Source organism: Triticum urartu, chromosome 7A, assembly GCF_056163025.1.
Source record: "Triticum urartu cultivar PI428250 chromosome 7A, HENAU_Tu73, whole genome shotgun sequence".
NCBI lineage: Eukaryota > Viridiplantae > Streptophyta > Magnoliopsida > Poales > Poaceae > Triticum > Triticum urartu.
In genome coordinates, this window is record NC_141879.1 from 441,070,737 (window position 1) to 441,098,565 (window position 27,829).

At 46.6% G+C, this 27,829-nt stretch overlaps 3 protein-coding genes and 1 long non-coding RNA gene across 9 annotated transcripts; 2 read left to right on the forward strand and 2 right to left on the reverse strand.

The window, feature by feature from the left end:
- Positions 1-2,083: 2,083 nt before the first annotated feature.
- LOC147959873 (uncharacterized) lies at positions 2,084-3,187 on the reverse strand. Its single transcript, XM_087532974.1, has one exon. It carries the CDS (start codon positions 3,185-3,187, stop codon positions 2,084-2,086), a length of 1,104 nt encoding a protein of 367 aa, XP_087389100.1.
- A 1,915-nt stretch (positions 3,188-5,102) lies between these two features.
- LOC125521686 (ENHANCED DISEASE RESISTANCE-like protein (DUF1336)) lies at positions 5,103-8,002 on the forward strand. The gene is made up of 3 exons (XM_048686740.2): positions 5,103-5,428; positions 6,579-7,507; positions 7,725-8,002. Coding segments are annotated over exons 2-3 (930 nt in total). The 5' UTR covers positions 5,103-5,428; the 3' UTR covers positions 7,726-8,002.
- A 4,501-nt stretch (positions 8,003-12,503) lies between these two features.
- LOC147959874 (uncharacterized) lies at positions 12,504-13,763 on the reverse strand. The gene has a single exon (XM_087532976.1). The coding sequence runs from the start codon at positions 13,755-13,757 to the stop codon at positions 12,504-12,506; it is 1,254 nt and encodes a 417-aa protein (XP_087389102.1). The 5' UTR covers positions 13,758-13,763.
- Positions 13,764-15,517: 1,754 nt separating this feature from the next.
- On the forward strand, positions 15,518-21,323 carry LOC125522177 (uncharacterized). 6 transcript variants are annotated; one of them, XR_007289653.2, is made up of 8 exons: positions 15,518-16,015; positions 17,239-17,408; positions 17,508-17,689; positions 17,759-17,820; positions 18,479-18,734; positions 19,659-19,866; positions 20,152-20,458; positions 20,946-21,323. It is a non-coding gene; the product is annotated as an uncharacterized LOC125522177 (long non-coding RNA). The 6 variants fall into 6 exon arrangements; XR_007289652.2 differs by having other exon boundaries at positions 20,152-20,281; positions 20,946-21,322; XR_007289651.2 differs by lacking the exon at positions 20,946-21,323 and having other exon boundaries at positions 20,152-20,666.
- The last annotated feature ends 6,506 nt before the right edge of the window (positions 21,324-27,829 follow it).

The following is a 27,829-nucleotide window of genomic DNA, read 5'->3' on the forward strand; positions in this document are numbered from 1 at the left end:
TTAATTACAAGATTGCCGACCAATGTGCGAACACATAGGACGGGATACAACACACACAACTCCCACGCCAAGCTACCCTAGTATAACTCCTCACAAAACATTGTAAACCTCCTACTCCTACCCCAGCCTGTCTCCACTCGGCAATCTCTTCCAGAATCCTGAGTGGTAGCTCGCTTGCGTTCCTCTGCTCGCTGATCCTGTTGAAGACTCTAGCATTCCTGTGCTTCCAGAGAGCCCAGGCCACCGCCGTCACCAGCGTGTAAAACCCTCTACGATCTTGTCCACTAAATCTCGTTCGCGCTGCCAGTCACCAATTTGAACACATCCGACTCCCCCGGGTCCTACACCTCAATCGCAATGAGATTAAACACCTTGTGCCACACCTCCTGCGCATACGTGCAGTTTGCCATGATGTGATCCACGTTGTCTTCTACCTGCAAGCACGTGCAACACGCCGACGACTGATTCTGTAAGCCATGTCTAGCTCTCCTGTCTGACGTCCATATTCTGTGCTGCAGGGCAAGCCACACGAACAGTTTGCATTTGAGTGGTGCCTAGCTCCTCTAGATACATTCAGCCATGGGTGATCTAGATAGCTCCGAGCAGAGGTAGTCATAGAACGATTTAGCCGTGTAGGTGCCTAATGGTGATATCGGCCAAGTGAAGCTATCCGGCAGTGATGGGTCCCGGTCCACCATACCAATTGCATGGCAAAGATGCATGTACTACATTAGGGTGGTGAAGGAGGTGTTCTGCTTGAAGTCATGAACCCAACTGCCATCTTCTAAGGCTTGGCGCACCGTACGTCTATTTGTCGTCCTCGTTGGGACTGTGGCCACAATCATTGGTGCAATCTCCGCCGCCGCCACTCCATGGATCCACTTATCCTTCTAGAAGAGAACCTTGTCGCCCGAACCCACCTTTATACTGACCAACGCATCAAACACCTCTCTTGCCTCCTCGTCCGGTGTCATAGGTAGCCCCTGCCATGGTCTTTGTGCATTTTTCCTCTTAAGCCATTCCCACCTGACACAGAGCGCCATCGCTTGCCATTTCAGGCTTTTGATGCCTAATCCATCGCAAGCTTTTGGTTGGCAGATTTTATCCCAAGCCACTAGACATTGCCCACCGTTGCACTTGTCTTTGCCCGCCCAGAAGAACGACCTCATCCATTTATTAATATCCTCAAGCACCCACTCCGGCGCCTCCGGCACCATAAGATGATGAACGGGGCGTGCCGCCACTACCGACTACACCAGAATAAGCCGTCCCAGCCTTTGAATAAGCCCTCTTTGCCATGCTGGCATGAAGTGTCTCACTTTATCCAGCATTGGTTGCCATTCCGCTCGTGTCAGGCTCTTGATCGCCAGTTGCAATCCCAGGTATCTACAGGGGAACTCTGAGATGTCACATTGTAGCATTCTGGCAACTCTGGCCCTGTCCTCCTTGCTCCCTCTTATTAGCACAGCATAGATTTGCGGTAGTTCACTTTAAGACCCGATGCTCGCCAAATGCCTTGAGGATCTCAGTAACAGCAGCCAGATCATGCTCTGTGGGCATGGTGAACATGGCAACGTTGTCGGCACAAATAGACAGCCTTTGTGTTGTCATGATTCCAGCAAAGGCAGTAAGCACTCCCATCTCTATGGCCGTGTGCACAAGGGTAGATAAGGCCTCCATGGCTATCACAAAAAGCAAGGGTGAAATCGGATCCCCCTGTCTCAGACCACAAGCATGTATGATATTTCTCCCTGGCAACCCGTTAATAACCACCTTGGTGCTAGTTGTATGTAATAGCACTGCCATCCAATCTAACCACCTTTGGCCAAATCCCTTCGCTCTCAGCACCTCAAAGAGGAAAGGCAGGAAAGAGAATCAAAAGCTCTGGAGATGTCCAACTTGACAAAGACACCTGGAGTTCTTCTCGCATGAATTTTCCTTGCTACTTGGCGCACCAAAAGGAAGTTGTCATGGAGCTGCCGTCCTTTTATGAAGGAAGATTGATTCATCTCGACAAGCTCATGCATTTGCAAGTGGAGCCAATTGGCAAGAACTTTGGCAAAGAGCTTTGGAATGTTGTGGATTAGGATGATTCTTCTGCGTCTGCTCTCTTGGGGATGAGTATGATGTTAGCCTTGTTCAATTTAGCAAAACCCCGAGTGTCTCCAACGAACAACTTCATAATTACTGCCATGATGTCGTGCTTTATAATCTGCCAAGCTTTCTGGAAGAAAGCACCAATGTAGCAGTCCGGCCCCGGCTCCCGGTCTGGAGGCATTTCCTTGATCACCTGCCAGACTTCCTCTTCTGTGACCATCTGTTCCAAGCATTGGAGATCCTTGGCCTCAAAACCCAGATATTGCAAGTCTAGAGTATGCTCTCTGACCCGCGCAGTCCCCAGCAGCCTCTGAAAAGCATCCGAGAAAACCTCCACTTTCCTTTCTTGACCAGTAACAATCTCTGCGCCCGGCTTGACATGTGCAATAAAATTATTGGTTCTTCTACCATTGGCCATTGCTTGAAACAATCTAGTGTTGGCATCGCCCTCTCTAATCCAACGAAGTCTGGAGTGTTGTCTATCAGTGGTTCTCTCTAGTGCCGCCATGCCCAGTAGCGCCTGCTTGAGTGTTCGCCGGAGCCAGGTCTCCATGGTGTGCAGTGCTCTGTTTTCTTGCATTATGTCCAGTCTTTGGATAACCCATGTAGCCACCCTCATCATAAGCTTCACGTTCCCAATTTTGCGTTCGCCCCAGGCTTGCAGGGTTACAGCCGAGTTGCGCATTAGTGCATCCATCCTCTTGTACGGGTCGACAATCACGTCATAGCACACCCACGCCTCCCTCACCGCATCCTCAAAACCCTCCAATCTTGTCCAGAAAAGCTCAAATCTGAACCGCTTCTTGGGGCAAAAGCCCGCACTCGTGGTGAGGTGCAAAGGCGCGTGATCCGAGACTCCCATGGACAGCGCTTGCAGAAGGTGATCCGCGTTGTCCAGCTCCCAATCCAATGTCATGAGGACTCTATCGATCTTGGTAAGGGTAGGCGAGTCCCTCTCATTTGACCATGTGTATTTTCTCCCATGCATGTACATCTCGTGTAATTGATGGTCCTCCACAAACTCTCTAAATTTGTTCATCATGTTCCTGTTGAGATTGGTGTTGCTCTTTTCAGAAGCTCGGAGGATCATGTTAAAGTCACCGAGGACAAGCCAAGCTCCTGGGCAGACCACATGCCTTAACCTAAGTTCCTCCAAGAAGTTACACTTTTGCTTGTGGCTTTGCGGTCCATAGACAACTGAAATCCACCAAGGATCACCTGTTTTGGTGCGTACCCGACCCGTCAGAAAGTTAGTATCTATCTGGATGGCCTCCACCTCCAAGTCCGAACTCTTCCACGCTAGAAGCACACCCCCTCTAGTCTCTATAGCCGGCAAGTAAGCAAAACCATCAAACGATGGTCCCAAACATTGTGTAACTAAATAGTTGTCTATTACATCCAACTTAGTTTCTTGCAAGCAAGCTAAGTTGACCTCAAGATTACTCACGAATTCCCGCACCGCCTTGCGTTTCACTGGATTGTTCAAGCCTCGAACATTCCAACATATCGCTTGTGGGTGTAAATCCATGAAGAATTACAACCCCAACTCCGCTAGGTAGCCCTAGCTAAGTGCACACTGTAACTGCGTTCTGTGCCTCCATTTCCTCCGTGGACGAGATCGTCTTGCCGAAGAGCGCCGCGATGATCCGAACGTGCTGCTCATGCAGCGTCGAATCAAACAGCTCCTTGAGCTCGTGTACCACTCCGTCGTCCACCTCCAGATTGTCTGGAACCATGCCCAAGGCATGGAGCAACACGTTCTACGCCGGTGCTTCCCTTGGCCGTTTGGTCGCCGTGGTCTTCTTAGATGCCCTGGTGGTCCTCTTGGGCGTGAACGGTTCCACGTCTGGCCTGAGCTGTGACGCCTGCACTTCCTTGAGCAGCGAAGGAGCGAGCCATTTGATGATGTTCGAGCAGAAGTTTTTCAGCTCTCCATATGCCACCACTTCGTTCGCAGTCATCCCCACTGTTTCGCAACTCTACAGTGCACACATTAAGGTTGTGCAATCATTGCCGATCAGCTGCAGTCCCTCCTCCAAGGGCACCTGCTGCACCATATCCACGACGTGCGGGGTGGACATGCTCAGTGCATGTGCATGATTCCCATCGCCCTGGGGCCCTGCCATCCTCGTTTGTGCCTCCGCCCCAGTGGAATTATTAATTCCAACCACCGAGCCATGCACCGCTGTGTGTGACTGTGTGGGCTCGCTGGGAACCCGATCTGCTGGGTCCCCTCTCGGATCCCGAGCACCTGGGCCCTCTGTGGACTCCTGTTTAGTCGGTCCGGCCCGATCCTCCTTGTCGTGATTCTCCTGGCATTCCTGGCCCCCCTTGTCGCCATCCACCTGACATTCAACCCGTGAGGCCGGTCCCTCTTGATCCCGATCTGCCTGGCCACCTAGCACCGCTCCCATTGGTGGCCCGGTCACGTCCGCGAGCTGCAGCGGGTCCTGTGGGGCCACACGTGCGTCAGGATCCTGGCTCGCCCCCACTAGATCCCTGTCCGTTGTGGATTGGGCGACGGATCCAAGGCTACATGCCTCTCTGGACTCGGGGTAGGCGTAATGTGCTCCCCCTTGCCACACCACCTTCCTCTCTCCTATCCAATCTCCCGCCCGACTGATTTGAAACTCCTCCTCGGTTGTCGTTCAAACGTTCTGCGGGCCCCTTATGAAAATTATGACTGATGTGATGATTTGTTTCAGGTGCAATGATTGCTATTAAGGTGTTGTGGAGATGATTAAAATTAATTAGTAAATATGAGAATTTGATGTGAGTAACATTGGACAGTCCGGTCCGTTGATGAATATGTACTAGTTTAGATACAATGTTTTTGTCTGAACTCTCTTATTTAATACTTCCTCCATAAAGAAATATAAGTGGGTTCACATCACTGTAGTAATGAATATTGAATCACAATCCTAATTTTCCCTTCGATAGTAACAGAGTAGAGTTATGCAAAAATTTTAGTCGGCGGCAACTCACGGACATTTAGCTGGTGCTTGTAGAGTGCCGGGGCAGTAATCCACTAACGAATACTTAGTATTTTTTAATTTCCAACTATAATCTGAAGCTGAACCATAATGATCAGGTATATTCAGTGGTCACATCATCGGTGTCTTTCCCATCTTTATTTTCCCGGACGACAAGCCAAGCAAGCGCAACAAATTCCAAACCCCCACGCAAGAAATTCCAAATTGCCACCCGCAAATCCTCGCTTTCCCTTCCGAGCACGATTCATCCATCCCATCGCAAGGAACAAGGGAGTAAGAGCTGCTGCTTCTTCCGTGGTCCCGGTTCAAGGGAGTCAAGCAAGCACAAGATCCTCTCGGTGAGCTTATTGCCCCTCGGATCCTTTTGCTTTTTCGTTGGCTTTAGCACCCTAATTCTAGAAAATCCGAGAAATTTGGTGGGGAGTAGTGATGCTTGTGGATCGGCGGAGATGAATCTGTCTGAATTCAGGAACCTGATTCGACAGAAGAAGGGCTAACCCCCTTTTGGTCTCGTCTCAAGTTGACTGTGGAGTGTGAAGTCGTTCTTGCTGATGGAGAAGCTGAGCTGAGCTTGGATTTTTTAGCTGTTTAGCACCGGGAGAGCTTTGTTTGTGTAACTACACGAAGAAAAAGAAGAAGATTCTTTACCTGCTATTTCTAGATGTTGATCTGATTCGATTGCCACACATGCGATTCTCTTTGCTACAATTGGAGAACCACGGCTCGCAGGGTTTGTACTTTGGTAGATTGCAGCACTGGAAGTGTTAATTGAGAAAGATATAAAAAAATTAGCTAGTTAGGGGTCGATATTGATACAACCTAATTGATGCAATGCAAGTTGTCGATTTGGATATCTCTTATCTGGTTGTATTAATACTTCAGGCTTGGATTGCATAGTGGAGCAAAGTACTAGTAGAATGCTACAGGAGTACCAGGGCTGGTGTAGTATATATCCTAATGCAGTTCCTTCTTTACCAGAATGCAACCATTGTGAGAGCTGCTGCGTCTTCTGCAATTGCTACTGGATACCCTTATTTTTTACAGTTTCAAGTTTGAATTGTATATATGTGTAGTTTGTTTCTGTGTTGTTGCTAAAATCCACAATCTGTAACTGCGGTGTCGCTCACTTCTTGAAGGGCATCTGGCATCAATGCATGTGTCTCAGATATGTGACTGTTAACCATTTGATCACTTTTCACTCCCTGCTTCATTTGATTCTTATAAAATAGATCACGGCTGCGAAGGATTTGATACACATAAATAGTGAATGATTATTTGCAAATACTAATGTCATGTTTAGGCGATAGATGCTTATAACTTTCGAAAAGTTAAGTCATTTGTTGTTTTCACCTTTTGCAGAGCTACTAAAGTAAACATTAACATTTCTCTGCTTGGTGGTTACATTATATATGAAGGACTCTTTTATACCTTTATTTATATTAAAGCCTGTTCTATTCCTCCGCGAACTAAGATTAGCATTACTTGTAGATGGCTTGTTCTGATGGTGAGGCTGAGCACCAATGGATACAGAGTGTCAAGTCAGGAGGAGCAGTTCCTTGTCTACCGCCCGAAAACTGTCCTAATGGTTGGGCTACTCCTCCTGGTGACACTTTTATGGTCAGAGGCCCAGAATATTTTGCAACCAAGGCAAAAATACCTGGTGGGGAGTATCTTCTGAAGCCTCTTGGAGTTGATTGGATCAAAGGCCCAGTAAAAATCTGTGAGGTCCTGAAAAACAGGAACCATCGTGTGAGGAAAGCCATCGATGAGGAGGTTTCTCACGGCAATAAACCTTTTGTCTGGGCCTTCAACTTGCAACTGCCCAGCAAGGAGAACTACAGCGCGATATTTTACTTTGTCTCACTGGAACCTGCACCCGAGGGCTCGCTGATGGATCAATTCCTTAAAGGGGACGATGCGCTCCGTAAATCCAGGCTTAAACTGATAGCAAACATAGTTAAGGGGCCCTGGATTGTCCGAAAAGCTGTGGGTGAACAAGCCATCTGCATACTTGGCAGAGCACTTTCGTGCAAGTATGTCGAGGGATCAAACTTCATCGAAGTTGATGTGGATATTGGGTCTTCCATAGTTGCAAATGCAATTGTTCATCTGGCATTTGGTTACGTGGCGACACTGACTATAGATTTAGCATTTGTTATTGAGAGTCAAGCTGAATCAGAGCTCCCCGAGAGACTTCTTGGAGCTGTAAGGTTCTCTGAGTTGAGTCCGGGATCAGCTGGTGTGTACGAAGTGCCATCTGAAGAGCAGCAGGAAATTGCTCCAATTCTGCCTTCAAGATTATGGCGGAGTTTTTCCCAACTGCTACAGAACCCAGGCAACTCAATGCAGCCGTCGCCTAGCTCAGAAAACACTAATGGAAACTTTCACAAGGAAGATGCTGGTAACAACGATAATTGGTAAGTGCAGCAGACTCGATGTGCTAATTAGCCACTGCTTTTGTTAGAATATTTTTACATTAACAGATAAATATTTATTTTTTAATAATAGGATCATTCCCCTGTAGTCAAATTGCAACCTATGTTACAGTTGTAGGATGTCTCTGAAAATGTTCCTGATGTTGAGCGAAGCTTTATCACGCGAAAAATACCGACATAATGGTCTTCTCTTTTGCAGATATCCCGGAATCCCATACTAGACATGTATAAAGCTTCCATCCAAAGGACGCCTTCATTGGTTGAGGATAATATGCTAGTTCAGGCGATGTGTAAAAGTTGAATTCGTTTCTACGACGATGAACAACGGCCTTAGGTAGTTGTGGATTATCATAGTCCTGGGCCCTGCTGTAAAAATGATACATACTGGTCAAGAGAAAAACATCTTTCTGTACATATAAACTAAATTTACCTTTTAGCCCGACAAATTGAGATGTTGTATTGCATTCTCTTTCTGGCTGTGACACTGGTAAAAACTTTTTTTTTTGAAACCAGGCAAAAGATTTGCCATTTTCATTAAATAAGAGAGGAGGTTCAGACATATGTCGCAACGCGACCAAAAGAAAAGACTACTCTCGCAACATGAGCCTACTCAAATGCTTGGCCCCAGCCAAAGTCCACAGGCGGGCCTCTTTAATTCTCGTGACGATAATTGTGGTCGGAGTCGCGGCGTTGCGAAAAGTTCTGGCATTTCGTTCTTTCCATATCTCCCATGAGACAAGCATCATAATGGAGCCAAGAGCCTTTCTATTATGATCCGCGTTGCTCACCGCCTTTTGCCACCAAGTTCGAACCGAAACTTCATTTCGCCAAATCATCGGTGAGCAGTCGTGGATTCCCAGCCAAATGGTAATCTCATTCCAAACTCTATTCGTGAATCTACACTGAAATAGCAGGTGGGCAGCAGACTCTTGAACTTGCTTGCAAAGGGGGCAAAGGTTGCAATTGGGCCATCCCCGCCAAGACAAGCGATCGGCCGTCCAGACTCGGTTCTGGAGAACTAGCCAAGCAAAGAACTTGCATTTGGGAAGAGCCCACGTCTTCCAGATCATGGAAGTATTGGTACTGTAGGTGAGTCCCGCAAATTGCGCCAAGTAAGCCGAGGATGTCGTGTACTCTCTGCTGGTAGTGAATTTCCACGAAATAGTGTCTTGTCTATCTTGGCTTAGAGTGACACCGGCAACCATCTCCCAGAGGTTGGCGAACTCCTATAAGTGCGTCAAGGTGAGGCCCTGTGTGGTGTTGATCTGATGGATCCAAAAATTGTTGTCCAAAGCCTTGCTAACCACACAGTTTCTCCTTTTTGAAATCTCAAAGATTTTAGGCGCGATGTCTTTGGGTCGAAAACCATTCAACCAAGAGGATTCCCAGAAAATAGCCTTGTTGCCATCACCAATGGTAACCGTCGTGGCCGCCGCAAAGAGATCTTTATCCTTGTCAGTGCAAGGCGTTCCCATCCGGACCCATGGTTTTGGCGGATCCGCCCACTCAAACCACAACCAACGGAGGCGTAGAGCAGTAGCAAATTTCTCCAGGTTGAGCACACCTAGACCCCCATGAACTTTGGGCTTGCAAACTAGATCCCAGTTCACCTTGCACTTGCCTCCCGTCACCTTATCACATCCTGCCCAGAGATAGGCACGTCTGAGACTATCAATCTTTTTCCTCACTTCTACAGGTAGGTCCAACGGGGTGAGGTGATATATCGCAATCGCCGTAAGGACAGCCTTGACTAGGACGATGCGCCCCGGGGTAGCCACATGTATGGCCGACCAGGGCGGGAGCTTGGCAGCCACCTTATCTTCTAGATATTGGAAGTGGATGCGCTTTAGTCTTGCAACCGTAAGCGGTAGGCCAAGGTATCTCATGGGAAAGGTGGCCCGGACCGCCGGGAAGGCCTGAAGAATCCCATCCAAATCGATGTTGGCACAACGGATGGGAGCCACATGACTTTTGTTATAATTGGTGACCAACCCGGTAACTTCACCAAAAGAGCCGAGCGTGGATGCCAAGAACTGGATATCTTCTTTGATAGGAGCAACAAAGATGGCCGCATCATCGGCATACAGAGAAGCCCGCGTGGGGTTACCCCGGAGGGGGAGTAGTTTGCCTTGCTCAGTCGCCTTAGCTAAGATGTGATGGAGCGGGTCAATGGCCAAGACAAAAAGGAGGGGGATAGGGGATCCCCCTGCCTAAGTCCACATCCATGCGAAATGGGGTCCCCAGGCACCCCATTTAGAAGAACTCTGGACGAGGCCGTGGATAAAAGGGCGGAGATCCATTCTCGAAAGCGGCTTGGGAAATTATGATGTCTCAATAAATCCATCAAGTAGTCCCATCTAACCGAGTCAAACGCTTTCTTGATGTCTAGCTTGAAGAGCAGGGTCGGTGATTTGTTGCGGTGAAATCGATGTGCCAAGTTTCGGACATACAGAAAGTTATCATGTATGCTTCTTTTCTTGATGAAAGCACTTTGCGTATTGGAAGCGAGGTCGGACATGTGAGGAGCGAGACGTGTGGCCATCATCTTTGCAATGATCTTGGCAACCGCATGGATGAGGCTTATGGGCCTAAACTCAGAAATGTCCTCTGCCCCCTCTTTCTTTGGAATGAGGGATATATTTGCCGAGTTGAGCCAGTGGAGGTTGGAGATGTGGAGGGTTGAGAAGTTGTTGATTGCTCTCATAATGTCCGGCTTGACGATGTCCCAACATTCCTTGAAAAACACTCCGGTGAAGCCATCTGGCCCCGGCGCCTTATCACCGGGGAGATTATTGATGGTTGCGTGGACCTCCTCTTCGGTGAAGGGGTTGCCTAGCTCCGCAAGATCAAGAGCCGAATGCGGAATGCAGTCCCAGTTGAAGTCCTTGGTACGCGGGGGGGCCTTCCCCATGGCCTTAGAAAAGTGTTGCTGGATGATTTCTTTCTTGTGGTCATGGTGTATGGCCCACCCATTATTGTGTCTGAGACGGTGAATGAAGTTCTTCCTTCTACGGTGATTGATGCGGAGGTGAAAAAAGCGAGTGTTAGCATCTCCCTCTTTGAGTAACGTGATTCGTGAGCTTTGCCTTTTCCGTGCTCGTTCAAGAACCTCCAAAGCCAGAACTTTCCTTTTCAGCTCCTTTCTAAGGTTCCACTCAGCCGGGCTGAGTGTCCTTAGCTCTTGCGCGTCGTCAAGGCGAAGAATGATCTCGAGAGCCATGTGGAGCTGGACTTTGTGGTTAGAGAATATAGCCTTGCTCCAGGTCCGCAGTCGTTGGCTCATTCGTTTAAGCTTGTGGAAGAGTATCTGGTATGGCTCCGTGTGCGTCATCTCTTCATTCCAAGCATTAGTGACCGTTTTCTTGAAATTAGGCATCCTGATCCACAAATTTTCAAAGCGAAAGGTTTTTGGTCGTTTCGGGCCCTTGTCGCAAGTTAGTAGCAGCGGGCAGTGATCGGAGAGCGAGGACGATAGTGCATGAAGGATGTGAGAGCCAAAGTCAACATCCCAATCATCATTACAGAAAAAACTATCTAACTTGCTTAGTGTTGGGTTGGCCTGCTCATTGCTCCATGTATATTTCCTATTCTGTAGATGTATCTCTTTTAGCTCACATGAGTTGAGGGCGCTTCGTAAGCGAACAAGGCGACTACGGTCAACGTTAGAGCGGTTTTTGTCACAGGCACGGTAAATCTGATTAAAATCACCTGCGACGAGCCATCTTGTACCCTGTTGTGGCTTCAGGCTTAATAGCTCTTGGAAGAACGCATCTTTAAGGTTGCTTCTTGTAGGTCCGTAGACCGAAGTGAATTTGAAGGAGGTGCTGGTGCTGACCAGGGTGATTTTTGCAGAGATACTAAAGTTTCCAACAGAAAGATTGTCCAGCTTGATGTAATCTTCATTCCATAGAAGAAGAATCCCCCCTTTTGTTCCATCCGCCGGCTTCTCAGCAAAGTTCTTCAGTCTTTGGCCACCAAGGAAAGATGCAAGGAATGGGTCGACCGCTGACAATTTCATTTCCTGGAGGCACACAAGGTTGCACGGGGTAGCAGCAATGGTCTCGTGGACGGTGGCGCGACGATTTGGGCAGTTAAGACCGCGAACATTCTAGTTTAGAACTGAGAGACTTTCATTCATTGCAAACATAAGATACATCATTGCAAGCAGGCAGCGTACACATTAGCCTTGCCAAGGCAACAACATCAGGTAGCAATGGATCATTGCTACAAACAGGCACCACTAACACTACAGACATGTCTTCATAACTTAGACAACTAATCATCTAAACTGGGCTACAACATTAAGGAGCAGAGCAACAGCTTCAGGCAGAAGCAGAAGCAGCTACCTCAGCATGGCCTTGGCCTTGGGGCTCCAGGCCAGCATCTCCACCGTGGTCCATAAGGGTGTCTTCGACTGCTACGGCAAGGTCACAGTCAAGCCTAAATAGTGCTCGAAGAGCAGCAATGGCGATGTCCGGTAGCTGCCCACGAAAGAGGGCCACATACTTGTTGATAGCAGCCTCAGTGATCATCTCACCCTCTTCCACCACTCCCATGCGTTGGCAAAGCAACCTCTCAGCCAGCTGGGCGATTGGCATATCTTTGTTCTTTGCCTGCAGTCTTGGGCTGCTACGAATCAGGTTCAAACCTGTCACACCCGCAAGAGTCTTCCTTCTGGTCGTTGGCGGTCTCGGCGGGGTGGAGTTGGGCGTCGGGAGAATGGCGGGAGGCAGTGGCACAAAGAGGAGGGTGCCAGCAACCTCGCCCTGTTCCAGCAAAACCGCAGGCACAGGGCTCATCTCTATTTGGTTTTCCACCGTGCAGATTGTCGGGGCAGGAATATGGAGTGGTGTGCAGGGGCTGGGAGGCAGGGAGCCAGCACGGTGCCGTTGCCGCACTGGAGAAGCCCAGCCTGGAGGTGCTTCTGGAGTCACCAGGGAGCCCAGGCACGGAGCTGCCCGCCGGAGCCAGTCAGGGATCAGCGACGACGGCTCAGCTCGATGATGTCACTGGAGGTGGTCCGCGGTGAGGGTGGCGGCGATCTTCCTCGGTTGTCCTCGCTGCGCTGGACGCTGGCCACCTCGCAGGATCGCGAGCGCCGCTCTGGACAGGCCGCCCGGTGCCGGGCCCGCCTACCCGAGGCCGGGATCACCGCCCCATCAGGAAGGTGCTGGACACATGCGCTGTCAACCTTCCGGGCGTCCGGCGACAGAAGCTCCAAGCCGCGCCTCCTCCCGCCATCGTAGCGGTCCCGGGAGTCATGGTCGTCACGGCGCCGGTCTTCACGTGGCCCCTTGCTGCGATCATCATCACGTCGAGGAGCCCTGGAGCGGCTCCGAAACAAGCCACGCCAGGAGGACTCTTGACGATCGCTGCGCCTTCCACGTCCATCATGCTCGTCATCTCTGTCACGATCGTCGTTGCGTCTCTCTCGATGGTCGCCCTCGTCCTGGCGGGCACGCGCATGAGACTCGCCGTCCACGTCTCCAAGTCTCCAGCTGAAGGGAGGGTGCGTGCGTGGGCGTCGGGGAACCATGCCGTTCGCGCCAGGGGTGTAGTCCTCGATCAGGTCCAGATGGACCAGGACACGCCGCTTGAGCCCCTGGCGCCCGACAGCAGGGTTTGGAGCACTGCTTCCTGGTGGCTGGTTGTTGGTGAAGGTGACATGCTGCACTTTGGGTATCTTGCTAGGATCTTCTGACCAAGCCCACAGGTTGAGTGTGGCGGCGTCCTCACATTGCACGGAGGCGATGTCGAAGTAGTGGAGGAAGGTATCCGGCCCCAGCACCTGAGCAGCTACGGCGTCGTTCCAGGCGTTGAGCGAGACATTTTCGAGGCAGAGGTGGACGTGGAAGTCATCTTGAACCACATCGGCGTGGGCGTTGAGTCTCCACTTGGCGATGTGGATGTCTAGGTTGCCGAAGTCGGAGCTGTAGTGGGAGAAGCGGCCTGGGCCGGCCGGCGCCAAGTCTCGGTGGTGCTGGAAGTCGAATCTGACGAGAAAATCCTCTGGGTAGAAAGGCACCACCTTGACATAGGCGCGGTCGATGCCGACGGAAGTGGCGACCGCGTCCCTGATGACGGAGGCGCTGACCTTTGGGCGTCTTCCACCGAGCCAGGCAACAGCCGCAAGATTGGCGAGGCTAGCTGCCTGGGCGTCCATGGCCGGCGTGGAGGTGATGACCACATGGCCCTCCGATGGGTGCAGCGAGGGATCCCCGACCCGTGGCATCTCGTCCCCGAGCAGCAGGGGCGCGGAGATCGGTTGGCTCGGGGCAGCAGTGCCACAGGAAGTTGAGGAAGCGGGTGGGGCGACCAGCAGATTCGAGGGAGGCGGGCTGCAGACCAGCGAAGATGAAGGAGGCGAGGCGCTGGAGCACTGCCGCGCTCGGTGGCCGCTTCTTCTACAGAGCAGGCACTTGTATGGGTCTCGACAGTCAATCTTGTTGTGGCCTTTCTCCAGGCATCTGTGGCAAGTTCTGTGTTTGTGCTTGACGAAGGCCCCTCTGGCTGGAGGGGAATAAGAAGGCGAGAACCGTCGTCTTGAATTGCGGTGGGTGGGCGACAGAGCTCTCCACCAGTACGGCGCCTTAACTAGGTGCCACTCCGCCCCCGAGCTGGAATCCACAACCAGCGGCTCGAGTGAAGGCGCCTGCGGCAGCTCGGGGCTCAAGGAAGCAGCAGCCCGCGACTCCATCTGCGCAGCATTGAAGGGGAGTGTGATGAAAAGCTACATCAGAACTGATTACAGTATTATTTTTGGGGTCATCTAAACATTGTCTGGTGTCCTTGCCTGTGTGTTTCTGTGGGCAGGGCAAAGACCTGGATCTACAACAATGGTATCTTATGATCCTACCATCAAGAAACTATACGAATTTTCCTGTACCATAACTGATCACGCGCAGTTTAGGTTCAGTTCTTGTAACTTTGCACTTTCTTAGCACACTTCTTCTAAGACAAAATGGGTGTTGGAGAGAAAAACAAGACTTACCAGGTTCATTTAAAAAAATATAGGATTTGTGGTCCCTTTTTTTTTCAAGAAACTTGTTCATCTGGCATCCGGGTTCAAGTCCTGGATTTGGCATGGGTGTGCATTTACCTTATTTATTTCAGATTTTTTTTACAATATTCGTTCAATGGCCGACTAAGAGTTGTCGGTGATTTCGGCAATCTTAAGTTTTGACCTGGTAAGTCTTGGAGATTAAGTGCCGTCTAAGAGTTGTCAGTGATTTCGTTCGGTGATTGGGGGTTCAGTGATTTCGGCACTTAACCTCCAATCTAACGTTTCGGCAGTCTTAAGTCTCCGCCGATGGAGAGATATTCTTAGGGCCCTCTCGGTGTGACGGCATCCATCATCGTTTGGCCAGGCACAGGTGACTATGTCAAGGGGATGCCGGAACGTGTTAAATAAAAAGAAGAACAAAATCGATAATGGGAGCAACAATATAGTAGGCATGGTGATGACTCAAGAGGATAACGACGCACACCGTGTTTTTTAAAGTATCACGAAGCAAAGGAAACATCACATGATAACCAAAGGTTCACTCAAATATCATTCGTATAATCATAGGGACCGATATGGTTGTCCACGGTTCCGCTATCGGTCATTGAACAACGTTGTTTCGTTCATGTCTATGATTTATCGAACCTACGGGGTCACAAGCTTAAGGTAATCACAATCCTCTGAGTGTTAGTAGCATGGGAATGATGACAATATATTTGTGGAATTGTTTCATTAATATCCAGAATAGTTCTGAGAGGTTCCGGAAGTGTTTCGGGGTCACTGGAAGGGTTTCAGTGAATATCGGGTAATACCGGGTATTACCGATAAATAATATATAGGTGGAAAATGTTCCCGGAGATGTTTATATATATATATATATATATATATATATATAGGACAAGGCTATTCTGTTACTAGTAATAGAATATTATTCTGTTACCCCTAGCCACTATAAGTGTGTGATCTGTAGTTTCCACAAAACCCACCAACCCTGTCGATGCCCCACCTCCACCTCATCTCTCTGGCTCCCGTCGGCGCCCAACTCCCACCTTCTCCCCCGTCTCCGGCCGCCCCCCATCCCCACCTTCTTCTCCTGTCTCAGGCCACCGCCCAACCCCCACCTTCTCCACCATCTCTGGCCGCCGCCCCATCCCCACCTTCTTCCCTGTCTCAGGCCACCGCCCAACCCCCACCTTCTCCACCATCTCCGGTCGCCGCCCCATCCCCACCTTCTTCCCCAAATCCGCCCGCCGCCCCGCCTCCACCATCTTCGGGCCTCAGGAAGCCGCATGTGCCCGCCCCCCGGACATGGCGCCCGCGGCCAACCTCCTGGATCTCGCCCATGGTTGCAGGGGCCCGGCGCGGCGGGGAAGTGTGGAGGCGCAAGATGCTCCACGACCGAGGTAGGCGCACCCCGGTGCTCGCCATGGCTGAAGACGGCCTCCAACCCGTGGGCCCAAAGCAGCCAATCTTGCCGCTTCACCTAGGTATGCGCCAAGACCCGCCGCACTCGATGCTCCCTACTCCCATAGCTGTCCTTAGTTCAACCCCATGGCGTCAAGATGGTCGAGTTAGTCGCGAGCAGCAGTCCGCCGCCGTGCGCCGCCCCTAGCACCACGCCGCTCGGGCACCTGCTCAATTGAAGAAACCAGTCACTTTCAATCAAAGTGTCCCGTTTTGCTCCTGCAGTCCACCGTACCTACAAAACTAGATTTTTATCTGCAAAATCAGTTCATCGTACCTAGAACAATCAGTTCGGTCCATCTCCTGATTCTGAAAATGTGAATCTTGTTTACTACCAAATTGATGCTCTGTAGTTCACCATGTATATATGTCATCAGTTCAAAAAAACATACATAAAAAGTTCAATTGTATGTGTTAAAACCCAGTTTGGTTTTATACTATATGTCAGATTATTACAAAGTACGATAAAATATTTTGCTCATGTGGCTGTAAGCTCTAACTATATGGCAACAAAAAGAGAACAAGTAGGAAGTATTGTTGTTTCCATATTGTTAAGTTCAGTATGTATTCCGTTTTCAGTACGTAAACAAACACACATGATATTTATAAGAGCAAAACTTACAAATGGAAATCTATAAGTTCAACTACATATTTTGCAAAAATTGAAATATAAAAATTACACCAGTTCAATGACAGAAAAATATTAGTTCGAAAATATATATGCAGGAGGTTGGGAGCAAAAAAAATTGTAATTTTGCTCAGTTCAAAGATTGGAAGAAAAAAATGTAGCTAGTGGTTACGAGGTGTCAAAAGATGAACATTTTCTGCTCAAATTAAGTTTACATCAGAGATATAGCCATTGTTGTATGTTGGTGTCATGCTTGTTTATGTGTTGACTAGCAGATCAATATATATGCATGTTGTTTGCTTTTGACATGGTAAACATAAACTATTGGTACAAATTCAAGTTCCTATATCACAAAAGTTCATTGACAAAAAACATATCAGTTCAATGGATACGTTGTATCTGTTTATCACATATACTTGCGAAAGAGTTCAAAATTTTCTTCCCTCTTGGAAATTACATGTGATTTTTCATTTCTTTTTGGGCAATACAAACAACAATAACTCATTAGGCTTGTATGGCTGAATTTCTTTTCATTTGCTCGTATAACTGGAATGCATCTTTGCTTGTATTATCTCTTGTAACACTAAGATATATATTTTTATGTTGGCATGTCTTTAGGTGCGCCCTAGCCGATCACAGCCACTGCCGCAGGCCGTTCAACGCCACCTCCGCAGGCCGTTCATCCCAAAAAAACAATCTGGATCCTGCTGGTTCCCACCAGCAACGCTCGTTCGAGCATGTTGTCGCTCTCCTGCTGCAGCGTGGCTCAGCTACTGCACTTGGTGGAGGTTAGAGCCTTTCCTCTAGTTTCCTATAGTTTTGAACTTCATGGATCCTTAGTGCCTGAAAACAATGAACTTGCTGATCCTTCCTTCCTCCGTTCACAGTACATGAATTGGACTGACGAGAAGATGGATTCTTGGTATATAAAAGCCTGCTAGAGGAGTCACAGGGTTGAGGACCTCCTGCTTAACAGTACAACTTCTTGTTTTGTGGCCGGTCACTCAAGGAGCTGAGTGCAGGCCGCAGTAAGTACATGAGTACTAATATTAGGATATGTGTGGTCCCAGTAAGTATATGAGTACTAATTAGCAAGTTTGATGAAAATCTCAGCTTGTACTGATACATTCCAAAAAAGTGTTGTGTGTTTTCAGGAAAAAACAACTGATGTCGTCGGCCGTTCTTTGCCATCTACTAAAGGTCAACTTTCGTCATCTCATCCTCGTATCTCCGTATATGTTCAACTGCTTCTTGCTTGAGTGTTCGCAAAACAAGACAAATTATATCATCTTTTCTGTTTGTATGTATTTGGTTGAACTATTTAAATTTTTGAGTGAAGTTCAAACTTCTCGATATGTGAAGGTTGAATTAGGTTCAGTTTTGTATGTAAGTGGTTCAGCCAATTTTTTCTGCTACTAAAACAAATCATTTGACAGGGAGTTCAAACTTGCTGTACAGGAAAGTGCACATCCTATTTCCCACTCTTTTTCTAGTTTTGATCGCACAAACATTTAAAATAAAATGTTCCATCGATAAGTTCACACACTACCGTCTCAAAAGTTCAGGCGTTCTTTTCCTTAAAGTTCATATATTTAAAAAAAAACCCACCACATTTGGAGTACTCTTTAGTTAAATTTTTTAAAAAGAAAAAACATACTGAACAGCAAGGACAGTTCAACAAGAAGACTTGTAGTAGTTCATCAGTATGTATCCATTAGAAAAAATCCAGTTATGATGTTAGTCTTGGTATTGATCTTTTTCAGAATATCGAGTAAATAAGAAACTTTGGCATGCCAATGGGACCTTTTCAGTAAGTGCTTTGACTACAACTGATGGTAGTTGGTATTCTGTGACGTAGTGCTCAGCAACAGGAGGGTGAGGATCTTCATCTCGTCAGTACAACTACACCATCCACCGCCGTTCATGAGAAGAGCTACGTGCAGGCCACTCCGTGCTCTGCCTTGGATTTTTCAATGATCAGGTTGTCATCGTCCTACCCCACGACAATCGTACTGGTTCATGCGCCATTGTCGTCGGTCTTTCTTCGGCTGGATATAGGGAGTGGCCCCAGGGAGCCCCTTCATCAGTGGTTCATTGGTCTCTCAAGTATGAAGGTGAGCTTCATAATAGAGTAGCTAGACCTATCTGCCTTCCATTTTATGAATTTTGCTGGGAGCTAGAAGTAACTATATGGAGAAAGTTGCCATCTCCGTTTACCTAAACATGCATAACACGTGTGATGCTATAGAATTCTTGGGTCCTTGTGCAGAAAAATCATCAGTTCACGCTTCAAAATCCTGTAAGTTTAGATATATCACTAAATAGGGTCGGAGAAAAAAATCTGTAAGTTTGGTGTGTGTGCGGCTACAATATTGAATTTCTTGTGAAATCATACTAGTACTGATGAATATCGAGTTGATTGAAAAATGTAGTTGATTCTTGAGACCCTTACTAATGTCCTTCTACATATAGAAGTTGTGCCTGATAGCCATACACGACTTTCTCTCTGTTGTGATGCTTGCTTGTGCAAATTTCTTAGAACCTGTTTGGGTGATATATTTAGACTACTCTTTTGTTCAAATGAAATCTCTCACCACTTTCTTTTCTATTTGTTAATTCTTGTAGTGCATAATCAATGCAGATGTGTTGTTTTGTCGTGAAGATTTTGCCAGTAAACTATGCAAAAAAGAAATTAGAAGTACCAAAATGTTCAACTTGCAAACTAGTGGTAGTTCTATAATGCAACATGCATCAAATAAAAAATAGCAACCATGCGTTGAAGCAAGAAATCACGTCTGGTTTTCCTAGTTCAGTACATGAACTATCCTCAGTTTGTGAAAAATACATATAACAATATGGTGTGTGTGTGTGTGCAATGCAGTATATGTGTCGATCTTTTTTTGTTGATATATGTTAGTAGTTGATCCATACAACATACATGATGATTATATTTTGCAATTATGTCTTGCACACAGCTTGGTTTTGTCTATAGTAAATTTTTTGATCGGAAATTGTGATCTAAGTGGTTTTTCATATAGGTGCATCTAATGAAGTGCAGGTCACTTCTGATGTGCCAAATGGCGCGTGTGTGCGTGTTGTGGGCTTGTCGTGTGCGTCCGCTAGTGCATGCATGGGTGCCTCCTGTGGCATGCGAGCATGTGTGCTGATGTTGATACCTAAACTAAATGGTTTCCAAGATATGTACTGCAAGGAAAAATTCATCAGTACTAGTGTGCCCTTTATGCGGTAAGTCCTGCAGGCTGCAACTACATTCCTTCCATGTATGGTCCTCCTCACCAGATGTTATGAAGAATACATCTTTCTAATACAAACTTTTCAAAAGTTTCTTTTTGAACTTCTCCTGGTTAATATACATGAACTTGATTATCCTTTTAACATGTACTTATATCAGCTTGTGGGGTTCTTTTTAAAACTAATCTCTTGAACTTTTTAAAAGAATGTTCCATAAATGTTTGTGATCATTTCTTGTAAGTATTCATGTGGACTTTAAAACAATGACTGTTCTTGTAGGAGGTTTGAAGATCATCGTGGAGCAAGTTGAAGAGATTAGTTTCGTGGAAATAAATGTGATCTTTTGGTCAGGATTTTGCATGATCCATAGCCATCGGTGGCAACAGGCGAGCAGTTCAAGGCCTACTGCGTGAGTCGTCCATTGTCTTCTATGCGTGAGCTTGTTGTCTCTACACATATAGCATCAGAGTATCTCCTCCCCTTGCCGCACACACATGACGGGCGGTCAAGCTAGTGTTGTTTGCGATTACTGGTCATGACTCTTACGTTGTCATTGGACAAAGAATTTCATTTTCCTTAACACTCGGTAAGGAAAATGATCGTTCAACTTGAATTATGTTTTGGACTGATTGTTCAAGTTCTTTCGTATAGAAGATTCAGAAAGTTTTGTTCCTGAAAATGCACTTATTTGGAGTATGCCAATATATATGTATTTCTGAATTTCGCTCTTGAATAACAGTTCAACATGTATTACGCCATCAATTCATAATGGAAAGGCAGCAAACAGTTCGATACTTGTGTGTTAAAAATGTAACAATATAGAGAAACTTTCGGAGTGGTTTGATGCAATAAATCGCATCAGTACTGACTTGGATCCGTTCTTGCCTATAATGCATTGAAAAATCAATTTTTTTGCCTTCGTTAAGGCTTGAGAAGCATGCATCTCATCTATAATACGCTTTGGCATTTGGTCGATGATATTTATTTCATCCTTCATCACTGATCTTGAGGAGGAGATTCATTTGTGCATTTCTATATTCATTGTGTAAATCTGTTGATTTTTAATGTTTTAGGGATTTCGGGAGAGTGGAGACCTAGAAGAGCACTTTCAGGCGTTATTGGCCATGACAATAAATGACCAAGAAGAGCACTTTCAATAGTCAAGGAAGACAACAACAACAACAACAACAACGAAAAAATGCAACGATGCATCATGCTGACATTGATGAAAAGCTATGATTTTGTGCTCCTGTTTGTTATTATGTCAATGAGAAAGCAATACTTCTTTTCTCCAGGTTCCGTGTTTTAATTGGTGAGGGATAAACAAATTTTCCTATTCAAGTGGAAGCTCCCAGTATATGATGGATGTGGGAGTTATTTTTACATTCACTATTCGGTGCTTCTTTTTTATGTAATGTTTTATGTTTTCAAGTGCTCGGTGAAAATTTATGTTCCTAGTAGTTCATGTATTATTGCCTAAGGAGTTCATGTGTTACTGGCTAGTAAGTAAACCTATTAATCACTCTCTCAAGTGTGATGAAAAAAATGGGCAGTAAATTGATGAAAAAATATCATCAAGTTCAAAACACGCCGAGACACGCGACAGCCACCCCAGTTCGGGCATAGTAAGTACCTCAGTATGAGTTAAAAATGGTGGTCCGCTCGGAATAAAAGAAATGGTAGAAATTCAAATTGTAAAGTTCAAGCAAAAAAAGAAACCGCATGAAAATCCTGCTTAGTAAGTACCTCAGTACAAGTCGTAAAATGAGAGAAGTTCAGAACAACGTTGTTAAAAAAATGTTGAGTTAAAAAAGGAAACAAAACAAACACATTTTCTTTTTGAATAAAATATCATTCAGTTCGATGATACAAACCATACAAGTACAGGGGCGACGATACAGTAAACCGTTGAAAACTTACGAGAAAAATATTACCAAAAAATAGAGCAAAGTCTAATTAGTGAAAACACGCTTAGTACAAACCCATGCAAGCATCAGTACAAGTACCCTTTTTCGGAACCATTCAAAATTACTCTACAAAAAATAGCTCAGTACAAACATACATATATATCAGTACGACTACTCTGTTTTTCACACTAGAAAACAACAGGATCCATCATGCCGTATTCAAAATTACTCTTAAACGGTTGCGAAGTAGAGAAAACGTTCAACATGACTATGTTTCGCATTTTCGGTAGCTATCCAACGGTAAACATGAAGTCTCCAATAAGTTCTACAGCTGCAAAAGGAGGAGAATAGTTCTGTCAGTGAGCACATACTCAGAATGTCTGGGTACCACAAACCAACTTGTGACGCTCCCGATTTGACCGTACACTAATCATACACGCAAATATGTACGACCAAGATCAGGGACTCATGGGAAGATATCACAACACAACTCTAGACACAAATTGAAACAATACAAGCCAGGGTCCTCGAGGGCTCGAATACATAAGCTCGAAAACACAAGAGTCAGTGGAAGCAATAATATCTGAGTAAAAACATAAGTTCAACAAGTTTGCCTTAAAAAGGCTAGCACAAAAGTAGCAAGATCGAAAAGGCAAGGCCTCCTGCCTGGGACCTCCTAACTACTCCTTGAAGCCAAACTCCACGTAGAATCATCCTCGGGATCCTCTGGCTCCTGGACTCCATCATATGATCGCAATAACCAGGAAAGGGGGAAAAGAAGTAGCAAAGCAACCGTGAGTACTCATCCAAAGTACTCGCAAGCAAGGATCTACACTACATATGCATTGGTATCAATGAAATGGGTAGTATCTGTGGACTGAACTGTAGAGTGCCAGAATAAGAGGGGGAAAGCTAGTCCTATCAAAGACTACGCTTCTGGCAGCCACCATATTGAAGCATATAGAAGAGAGTAGCTGGTAAGTTAACCAAGTATCAACGTATAGCATAATCCTACCTGGTGATCCTCTCCTCGTTGCCCTGTGAGAGAGCGATCACTGGGTTGTATCTGACACTTGGAAGGGTGTGTTTTATTAAGTATCCGGTTCTAGTTGTCATAAGGTCGGAATACAACTCCGGGTCGTCCTTTTACCGAGGGAGATGGCTATTCGAACAGATAAACTTCTCTGCAGGGGTGCACCACATTACCCAAAACGCTCAATCCCTCTGGCTGGGCACACTTTCCTGGGTCATACCCGGCCTCGGAAGATCAACATGTCACAGCCCTACCTAGGCATAACAGAGAGGTCAGCACGCCGGTCTAAATCCTATGCGCGTAGGGGTCTAGGACCATTGCCCATTGCACACTTGCACATTTCTTACGCGGTCGGTGAGCAGACCTAGCAACCTCCATTACAAAGGAAGTTGCGTTACACGGTCCAACCGGACGCGCGCCGCTCAGTCGCTGACGTCAAGAAGGCTTCGGCTGATACCACGACGTTGATTGCCCATAATTGTTCCCGCGTAGTTGGTTAGTGCATATAGGCCAGTGGCCAGACTCGGATCAAATATCCAGATCTCGTTAAGCGTGTTATTTGAAGTATCCGTGAACGCCGACCAGGGACCAGGCCCACCTGTCTCTTAGGTGGTCACAACCTGCCCTGTCGCTCCTCCACAAAGTAACCACCAGGGGGCTGTCGGGAACCCAGGCCTATCACTACCTGGATGGAACCAGCCCCTACAGTCCCCATCTCCGAACAGTAACATAGGTAATGTAAAAGTATATAGTATATGTACCCATGATCACCTCCCGAAGTGATCACGGCCCAGTAGTATAGCATGGCAGACAGACAAGAGTGTAAGTCCACTGATGATAAACTAGCAACCTATACTAAGCATTTAGGATTGCAGGTAAATGTGTCAACAGTAGTAACAAGGACAGGCTATGCAGCAGTATAGGATCAAACCAATGAAACATTAACACTACTCTAATGCGAGCAGTAGAGAGAAAATAGTAGGCGATATCGGGATGAACAAGGGGGGTTGGCTTGCCTGGTTGCTCTGGCAAGAAGGAGGAGGAGTCGTCGATGTAGTCGATCACGGGGGTATCGACAGCGGTCTCGGGGTCTACCGGAAAGAAGTAACGGAGGGGGAACACAATAAATAACAAATCATCACAAAGCATAACATGGCAATACGCGATGCTAGGGGTTGACCTAACGCAGTAGTAGGCAATATCGGCAAAGGGAGGAAACATCCGGGAAAGTATTTCTAGTGGTTCGCGTTTTCGGACAAATGGACCAGAGGGGGAAGGTTGCAGGTTTGCTATGCTAGGGATGCGTGGCGAACGAATGGACTGTGTACTCGGATTTGTCTCATCGTTCTGAGCAACTTTCATGTATAAAACATTTTCATCCGAGCTACAGTTAAATTTCTATGTTTTTCTAAAGTTTTAATCATTTTCTAAAAAATTTGGATTTTTTATTTAGTTTAATCCGAATTGACCAAGTCAATTTGACTAGTCAAAAGGGTAGGTGTGGCCCACATGTCATAGACTCTTTACCTAAACAAATAAATAAAACAAACCTAATTAAAAGGGGCCACATGTCATCGGTACATGGACTAATCTAACCACTAATACCATCTAGTCTAAACAAAGTAGGGGCTAGTCCCAGCGGCCATGGCCAAGCTGACCACTTGCATTGGGCACGCACGCATGCACTGGAGTCCACAGCTGCAACGGCCTGCAACGGCATCAGCAGGCAGTAGCAAAGGGACGAGACTTGCCTGCTCCCCGCTTGTGCGCCCATCCGTGCTCCCGCATACGTGGCTTGATTTGATTGGAACAAAATAAGGCCCGACCCCACCCCCTTAAAATCAGGGGGGAGATGATTAGATTAGAAAAGAAAAAGAAAAAAAGGCAGCCGTAGGATGAGGTGGGAGCACGAATGGGAGCATGGAGAGGGAGCAGGCAAGCCGGATCCGTAGCAAAGAGCACCAGCAGCAACAAAGCAGCGGCGGACAGGCTGCGGGCAACAACAGCAGAGCAGCAAAGTCGCAGCGGCAGCACCGGCGCTAGAAGGTAGCAGGAGTGGTAGCAGCAACCATCGATAGCAAGCAGGAGCGGCAGCAGGTAAGAGGAGCAGCGGCCAAAAAAAGAGCAGCAGCAAGCAGACACAAGGAGCAGCAGTTGCTCGGGCAAGGCCATGCGCACGCGGAGGCGCGACCGTGAGCGGCGCTGGCGCAGGGCAGGCAGCGGCCGCGCGCCTGGGTGCGGTTAGGAAGCGGAGCGCGCGGCCAGATGCAGTCGGACATGAACAGGGGCGCGGCTGAGCATGGCTACGCCATGAAATTTCGGGCACGGCAGGGAGAGCAGCCTACGGCATCAGATCGAAGGGGAAAATAGGGGGAGATGGAGGGGAAGTTCATCATGAGGCCGGAGGAGCAGACGACAAGGCCTCGGGCGGTCGGAGCGGTGCGGATCGATGGCGAGATGGCGGTGGCCGGACGAAGAAGACGATGACGACATTGGCGACTGATGACCCACAAGTGTAGGGGATCTATCGTAGTCCTTTCGATAAGTAAGAGTGTTGAACCCAATGAGGAGCAGAAGGAAATGATAAGCGGTTTCCAGCAAGGTATTCTCTGCAAGTACTGAAATAAGTGGTAACAGATAGTTTTGTGATAGGATAATTTGTAACGAGCAACAAGTAACAAAAGTAAATAAAGTGCAGCAAGGTGGCCCAATCCTTTTGTAGAAAAGGACAAGCCTGGACAAACTCTTATATGATGTAAATCGCTCCGGAGGACACATGGGAATAGCAACCCATCATCTACTTATTACTTCCCAATGCCTTTCTCTAGGCCCAAACAATGGTGAAGTGTCATGTAGTCGACGTTCACATAACACCACTAGAGGAGAGATAACATACATCTCATCAAAATATCGAACGAATACCAAATTCACATGACTACTAATAGCAAGACTTCTCCCATGTCCTCAGGAACAAAAGTAACTACTCACAAAGCATAAACATGTTCATAATCAGAGGGGTATTAATGTGCATATAGGATCTGAACATATGATCTTCCACCAACTAAACCAACTAGCATCAACTACAAGGAGTAATTAACACTACTAGCAACCTACTAGCACCAATCCCGGACTTGGAGACAAGAATTGGATACAAGAGGTAAACTAGGGTTTTGAGATGACATGGTGCTGATGAAGATGTTGATGGAGATTGCCCTCTCCCGATGAGAGGAGCGTTGGTGATGATGATGGCGATGATTTCCCCCTCCGGGAGGGAAGTTTCCCCGGCAGAACAGCCCCGCCAGAACCCTAGATTGGCTCCGCCAAGGTTCCGCCTCGTGGCGGCAGAGTTTCGTCCGAGAGGATGGCTTATGATTATTTTTCCATCGAAAGAGTCCATATAGCAGAAGATGGTCACCGGAGGGCCACCATGGGGCCCACGAGGTAGGGGCGCGCCCAGGGGGGTAGGGCGCGCCCCCACCCTCGTGGGCAGGGTGTGCCCCCCTGGTGAAGTTCTTTCGCTCAATGTTTTTTATATATTTGGAAAACATCATCCGTGAAGTTTCAGGACTTTTGGAGCTGTGCAGAATAGGTCTCTAATATTTGCTCCTTTTTCAGCCCAGAATCCCAGCTGTTGGCATTCTCCCTCTTTATGTAAACCTTGTAAAATAAGAGAGAATAGGCATAAGTATTGTGACATAATGTGTAATAACAACCCATAATGCAATAAATATTGATATAAAAGCATGATGCAAAATGGAAGTATCAACTCCCCCAAGCTTAGACCTCGCTTGTCCTCAAGCGAAAAGCCAAAATCGAAAAATATGTCCACATGTTTAGAGATGAAGGTGTCGATAAAAATAAAATACGGACATGAGGGCATCATGATCATTCTTAGAGCAACAACTTATATAATTCTTGTCATATGATATCTTATGCTAGAGTAATAATTCAATCACAATATCAAGTATGAATCGTAAACTTCATTGAAAACTAACAAACTATAATCTCAGTCATTAAAGCAATTGCAATTTATCATAACATAGGAAAGAGTCAATGTATAAGAGCTTTTCAGCAAGTCCACATACTCAACTATCATATAATCTTTCACAATTGCTGACACTCATGCAATACTTATGGTTATGGAGTTTTAATTGGACACAGAGAAAGATAGGGGCTTATAGTTTTTGCCTCCCAACGTTTTACCTCAAGGGTAATGTCAACAGTAATAGTTCATGAAAACCCACATCCAATTAGCCATATATACCAGGATCTTTCCAACATATTGTGCTTGCCAAAGGATAAAATGTAAAAAGGAAGGGTGAAGATCACCATGACTCTTTTGCAGTATAGGAGATAAAAGTAAAAGATAGGCCCTTCGCGGAGGGAAGCATAGGTTGTCATGCGCTTTTATGGTTGGATGCACAAAATCCTAATGCGAAAGAATGTCAATTTATATTGCCACTTGTGATATGGACCTTTATTATGCAGTCTGTCGCTTTTATTACTTCCATATCACACGATCGTATAAAGCTTATTCCTTCCACACCAATCAATCATACATATTTAGAGAGCAATTTTTATTGCTTTCACCGATGACAACTTACTTGATGGATCTTACTCAATCCATAGGTAGGTATGGTGGACTCTCATGGCAAAACTGGTTTAAGGGTATTTGGAAGCACAAGTAGTATCTCTACTTGGTGCAATGAATTTGGCTAGCATGAGGGGGGAAGGCAAGCTCAACATGTTGGAGGATCCAAGACAATATAATTTATCTCAGATGTAAGAAAACATAACCCATTACGTTGTGTTCCTTGTCCAATGTCAACTCTTTAGCATGTCATATTTTAATGAGTGCTCACAATCATAAAAGATGTCCAAGATAGTATATTTATATGTGAAGACCTCTCTTTCTTTATTACTTCCTATTAATTGCACCGATGACCAAAACTATGTTTGTCAACCCTCAATAACTTTTATTCATCATACTCTTTCTATGTGAGCTCATTACTCTCCA

What these genes read in the sequence shown, in the direction of transcription:
- LOC125521686 (XM_048686740.2), top strand. Translation starts at nt 6,579, where the DNA reads ATGGCTTGTTCTGATGGTGAGGCTGAGCACCAATGGATACAGAGTGTC.
- LOC147959874 (XM_087532976.1), bottom strand. Translation starts at nt 13,757, where the DNA reads ATGCCACGGGTCGGGGATCCCTCGCTGCACCCATCGGAGGGCCATGTG.
- LOC147959873 (XM_087532974.1), bottom strand. Translation starts at nt 3,187, where the DNA reads ATGATCCTCCGAGCTTCTGAAAAGAGCAACACCAATCTCAACAGGAAC.